Here is a 6,546-nt window from a genome sequence, read left to right as displayed (position 1 = left end):
TTGTCTCCCGATTATGACGTGCGAGACGGCAATCGTTAGCCGCTCCGGGCGAAGCGAGGAGGAACGCAACGCACCACCGCCGGTAGAGAGGAGGAGGCACGTAGTTCGAGCGCCGGCCGCCGCGCGGCGCTGCGAGCGGCCGACGACTCTCGCGCGCACGCGCCGTCGCTTCCCCCTCTCTCGACAAGTCGGGACCAGGCAGTTCGCGCGGCCGCCGCCGGGCGCTGGACGCAGCGCCGCCAGTCCTCCGCGGGCGAGCGAGCGGCGCGGGCGTGTCAGTCGGAGAGCGCGTCACCACCCCCCGGTCATCGATGAGCCCGCCATGAAGAAGGTGGTGTTGCGACGCAGCTCGGCGCGCTACCTCGCGTTCGGCGCCATCTTGTTCACGGCGCTGCTGTTCCTGTACTACGGCTACAACACGGGAGGGGGAGGCGGACAGCAGCAGCAGCAGCACCGCGGGGGCGGGCCCGTCCCCGCGGCGAGCAGGCCCGCCCCCACGGCCGCCGCCCCGCCGCCGCCGGAGGAAGAGGAGGACGACGACGACTGGCAGGAGGGCGACTGGACGCTCGCCGCCGGCACGTGTCCGTCTATCCGGCCGGCGCAGGCGGACGTAGACACCGTCCAACAGTTCAACAAGTTCGACTTCCAGGTCAGCTCTCCGACATACTCCCGCCAGGGGCGCGACAACTAAATTTCCAAAAGGGGGGGGGGGGCAATATACCTTTTTATAAAGAATCATCGATCCCCTCCTATTGAAGCGGGGGGGTCCGGGGGTCCTCCGCCGGGAAAAATTTGTATTTCAAGGTGGAAAATGGTGCTATTTTAGCAGTTTTATTGTCTAAAAATTGATTACACAGCACTTTCTTTGCCCCCGTTTGCCCCTCACTTAAAGGTTTCAGAGGGGGGCAAATTACCCTTGCCCCCCCCCTCTACCCTGTTGTTGCGCCCCTGACTCCGGTGATTAGGCAGGTCTTCTTGCAAAACAGTTCAGCGATACCCCTTCAATATGAATTTATTTCGAAAACACTTATATAACAATCTTCATTAAAACCAAGGAGGGATATGAAATGGGAGACGGCTCTATAATATTAGTAGTAATATTACAAGATTACTTCAATATTTGTCTGTGGACGGACTACTAATTAATATAAATAAAAAAACATTTACAAATTAAATGTTCTACATAATGAAAGTGTTAATAATTATATCAAAACTGTTTATATAATATCGTAACGAATATTGAAAGTCAAATCATTTAAAAAAAAAATACATTAAATGGTATCACATCAGTACTATATACTATGTTGGTTGATTATCGAATTCCAAATAGCGTCTGGGGAAAAAAAACTCGTTAGTGGGGAGGGCGATGAAACATGGTAATTTGGGACCACAAAGTTTTAGAACGAGAACGTATTGACTGGAAAATTATTTAAATTTCTTTTTAAAAAACTATTTATACAATTTTAACAACTACATAAATATTCTCTTGTTTTTTATTCGGAAAACCACACATAACATAAAATAACTAACTGTCACGTAACTAACATATTTTCCACTATACAGTCAGAATATAAAAAACTGTTTTGCGACAGCGAATAATAAACGAGTTTACAGTATTTATATATTACCGACCTAACCTAACGAAACTTTCACTCTCACTACGATCACCTACACTTTCAACCATAGAGCCTTTTCGGAATAACTACGAATAATTACTCTTAAAGATACCTGCAACTAAAAAAAGTAACTAATGGAAAATTTACACAACCTACAGAAATGTGAAACACAAAAATTATGTAAAGGCATACAAAACATACTTTCTGCATAGTAGGTCGAGACGAATAAGCGATGCACTACGAGTTTTTAAAAATTTATAACACACACGCTTACATTATCAAGCATTTAAAAACGAAAATAAACTTAAAGTTCGTATGACAATCTCTACTCAGTTCAGATTCGAATATATCAGTTCTGACAACCCATAACAACTAGCGAATCAAAAAAAAATTATATATATATACAAATATTTAAAAAAAAATTCAAGTTTGAACGTCGAAAAACCACATGAAAACCAATAGCATTTACAAACGTCTAACACACAAACAAAAAGAAATAAAATTTTTTTTTATTATTATTAAAAAATCATTACAAATTAATACACCATAGCGATTTGTTGTTCATTTTGCAAAGTGAAAAACAATCACGTGTTATGCATAGAGTATCTGGAATGTGACGTTTTATGGAAAATTGGAAACGAACTAACTTAGTAATTTATCCGTCACGGGGAAAAAATTAAACACATTTGTTATATTTATTTATAGTTAAAAAAAATATATCGAGCTTCTAAGTTCTAAGAAAAACTCAATATACTCTTATTCATTTGTTAGAATCATTAATGAACGTGCACCCATAGTTATATTATCAATTAAAATCAAATCACGAGAAAAAAAAACGAAATTATAAAAACAATATAATTAAGGAAATATCTTTTTAACACTCTACCGCCCCTATCTGTGAGCACACTGCCTTTCTTCGTCCAATAACTCAAGTTCCAAAACTACTCTATGACTATGCCTACGACGAAGAAAATGTTTGAAGTGCCCAATTACCACTTAGATTTAAATGCCTGACGATGGACGTACATACACCTCGTATTTGGAGAAAATTATCTGTGCTGGGCTCGGTGAAGGCTCAGATTTACATACAGATGCTTCAACGGCGTAATGAATTTAAGCCATTTCTGTTTACGACGGTGCTTAGAGCAGGACCTACGGATAAATATATTCTATAGCTATCAATGAAATTTCAGCGCCCATGTATAGCAAATGAAAAAAAAATTACAAATTCAAATGTGTTTTCTTGTTTCATTTCGATGTACTAATTCATTTAGTGTGTAGGGCACAAATGGCCCCTTGGCCACCGGCATTCTATGAGTTTCTATTGATAAATTTTTTATATGTATTCACTTTACATTTGGATTAACATTACCAATCCGTTAGGAGATATTATTATTAAAAACAATCACAAAGAAACAAATAACGAATGTAAACAAATGTAATTGAAAAATCTGAAGAAAAAAAATTATTTATAGCAAAGTTATTAGATATGTACTACACTGATATGTGTTTATATAATATATAAACGTAATATACCAAGAAAATTTATTCTTGAAAGTATATGGTGGAATATAGTCTACTACAAAACACTGAATATTGTTTATCTCAATAACTCTACTACCCATAATATAAGTTACTTCTCTTTGAAAAAAAATATGGTAACCGCTGTATCCCAAACTGATTCATTTAACATATTGTCCGTTTTGGTAGTTGTAAGCGTGGGCCACGTAACTTCTCTCAAATTCGACGTTATTAAAATTGGTGGGCCTAACAGTATATATGTATATATCCTTCCACCTTTATCGGTAGTGTTTTTAAACAACTTCAACAACTTCATGTGGTTGTCAGTGTTCCTAAACAAACATCACGCGGTGCTCTGTAAGTGGCGATTGGTGACTGTACCTTAGCGGAAGTATCGTGCCTTCGAGCACCATTTTCGGGTGAAAAAAAAAAACGTAAACGAACTTCGAGACAGGAAGTGACTCACCTGAGTGGATGTGAGATCCGTAAGAAGTTATATGGACGTGTTTTGAGGCGTTTTGTTGTGAACATACGTACAGATTATTCAGTTCCCCCCCCCCCCCCCAATTAAATTTACATAAAACGAGTACTGATTTTATGCGGGGAGTTCCCTGCTATATTTAATTTTGTTCAATCCTTTTCATAAATAAGTGATAAAATATTTAAATTCTTAGCTCTAAATGCCACACAAAATCTTAACAGCTTTCGTTGCACTGGTGTGGACTGAGTGACATATTGATTATGTTTTTCAATAAAAATATATATTCTTAATTTGTTAACCTGAAAGATGTTTACAAAGTCGAAAACATTAATTGCAAGTAAAAAGTTGGACTTTTTAAAATAAGTCGAATTATGTTATGTGCCATTTTTTATACACCAAATTCTAAATAAACGCAAGGAAGGGGAAGAAAAGTAAAATGATTCAGGGAAGAAGCCAAACGATTCACTGACTGTATATGCTAAGTTGCGTTTTTGCATTTTCTTCAAATACTTCTTATTTTATAACACTTCCCTCACGTTTCACCATGCGAGCATTGTATGTCGTGTTTCGTTGAAAATTTTCTTACTAAATAAAAGCTACAAATTAGCCACTAATTTTGAAGAACGGGGCACGTAACATTTTGTATTCAGAATATAGCGACAGAATGTTTAACAAGCCAGAAGTGGTACAGGTTTGCAGAAGACGTGGCAAGCATGGCCAAAGCGACAGGATCTTTTGATTTTAAAATATTTATATTTATTTGTGTCGCGTTGTGACAAACCAAGATAATTACAAATAAAATAAAATTTCAAATCTTTGCAAAACTGGACATTTGGTAGCTCATTTTTTATTAGAGCTTCTTTTTGTTTGCGAATAATTACAAACACATCTGTAGCAAAGTTTTATAATTGTCATTATCGTCGGTAAGTATAAAACATAAAATTAACATCAATTACATTAAACATCACTGCTAAACGAAGATAGATTTGTATGGCTACTTAAAGCAGATAAACTTGATTATTTAGCAAAGTAATTTTTTTAACAGCGTGGAAAGACAAGGTTACCCGTTTAAAAACTGTTGCCACACGAGTTGTGCAAAGAATATCCCCCCCCCCCCTAAAAAAATATAGAATTTTTTATTTTATTTTATTTGTTATTGTTAGCAGGGTAATTTTATGATTGAGTAGCAAAACGTATTAGGTATTAGTCACAGTACATAACAATTCGGCACAGGGTGGGGATTTTTTTTTAAAAAAAGCCTATAACTCGAAAACGTTGACACTATTTTAATTTTTGTTTTATGATTTAGAGTCATAATTAATTAGCCTAACAATTGTTGTTTTATATATATATATATATATATATATATATATATATAACATAGCATGTTTCGAACGTTCGTGTGGTTCGTGTGTACATAAGTTTCGCGCGACTCTGCCGGCGAAAAGGTTATAGTTTACTTAACTGTAACGGATTTTCTAGTGTAAGCCAGGGATGCATTCAGTTTGGTTATTTTTCTCATGTTTAAATTACAAAATATTGCTATATATTTTGGAAATATTAAAAAAACAATAAAACAAAGATTTGTCTATAAAAACCGAAAAGCCAACACATTGAATGAGACCTGGTTTTACGAGACAGTGACAAAATTTGCCTAAGACGTGAGTCAGCAAAAAAAAAAAAAAAAAATCTTTTTACGCCGGTTTTACACTATGCGTTTGAACAGGAGAGGTTGCCAGTTTTAATACCATGTATTTCTTGTAGATAAATTGCTTGCAAGTTCGATTTTAAATCATTTACTTGGTGCATTATTGTGAGACCTGCATGGTGCACTTTTAAGAAAAGCGGCCAAAACAAAATTCAACAAAAAAAAAACGATGTGGGAGATTTAGCCGCAGCAACAGAAACACATAGTGTAACACCAACATCCTTTTTTTTTTCCCTGCTCGAAATATATTTTCCCCTTTAGCGGACCAATAACAACCCCTTCGAAGCGTCTTCACGTTTTATCGGGAGCTCTTTGTCGTCGCAAAGACGGCGTGACGTGACCTCACATAATCACGCACCACGAGAGAGAGAGAGAGAGAGAGAGAGAGAGAGAGAGAGGGCGAAATTATTTCGCAAGTTCTCTGTTATTTTTTTCCTTCTCCTGCCCCTCACTCACCCTCGTGCATTCACTTTTTTTTTTTCCCTTCTTCAAAGAGTACAACCCGCTCTAACCGCGTTGTTTTCCCAAGCGGCCGTGCTAATGAGTAGGCACATGCCCATCAGGGGGGAAAATGCACGTGCATTCGTGTGGGATGGAGGAGGTTGGAAAGCTCCCATTAGGAAAAGAAAAAAAAAACAATCTGGATCGAAAAACCGCGATTCAGTTTGCCAACCGCATAGAGAAGAAATAAATAAATCACGCTCAGTTGTTAGACATTCTCTCTTCTCTTTAAAAATCTCATTCAAGGACATTTAAGGTCTTATTTTCACTTAGCGGTGAGGTGAACGTGACGTAACAGGCGCGTGATCGTACCGGTGAGCATGGAAATATTCTTCTAGGAAATTTGAGTGTTGTTTACTCTCGCCCGGCTATCCAACCCTATCAGTACCTTCTCCCCAGGGTGTCCACAAGGAAAAAAAAATCGTACTAACTTAGGCGAGAAAAATGTACTAGATGTGAAAAAAAGTACTAAATCATAATTTGTTATGGTTTTAACAATTTAGGAAGTTAAAATGAAATTGCAATGCTCTAACTTAAATATCACACCACACACACATACATTCCATAGTTTTCAAAAATAATTAAACTTAATAATAAAACATATTGGAGTTACTGTAATATTATTATATTAAAGAAAAAAAAAGTACTATATCTGAGCGTAAATGTACTAGACCACTAAAAAAGTACTAGATGTAGTACGAAAGTACTAACTGTGGACA

General features: G+C 37.6%; 1 protein-coding gene across 1 annotated transcript in view; it reads left to right on the top strand.

The window, feature by feature from the left end:
• The first annotated feature begins 257 nt into the window (after positions 1-257).
• The window catches only part of LOC134534900 (alpha-mannosidase 2-like), a 205,034-nt gene continuing 198,745 nt past the window's right edge, over positions 258-6,546 (top strand). The window contains exon 1 of the mRNA XM_063373581.1: positions 258-649. Coding sequence (XP_063229651.1) covers positions 323-649 — 327 coding nt within the window. The 5' untranslated portion in view covers positions 258-322. The remainder of the gene's footprint in view (positions 650-6,546) is intronic.

This window comes from Bacillus rossius, chromosome 8 (assembly GCF_032445375.1).
Source record: "Bacillus rossius redtenbacheri isolate Brsri chromosome 8, Brsri_v3, whole genome shotgun sequence".
NCBI classification, from domain to species: domain Eukaryota; kingdom Metazoa; phylum Arthropoda; class Insecta; order Phasmatodea; family Bacillidae; genus Bacillus; species Bacillus rossius.
This window is presented reverse-complemented; position numbering and strand designations above follow the sequence as displayed.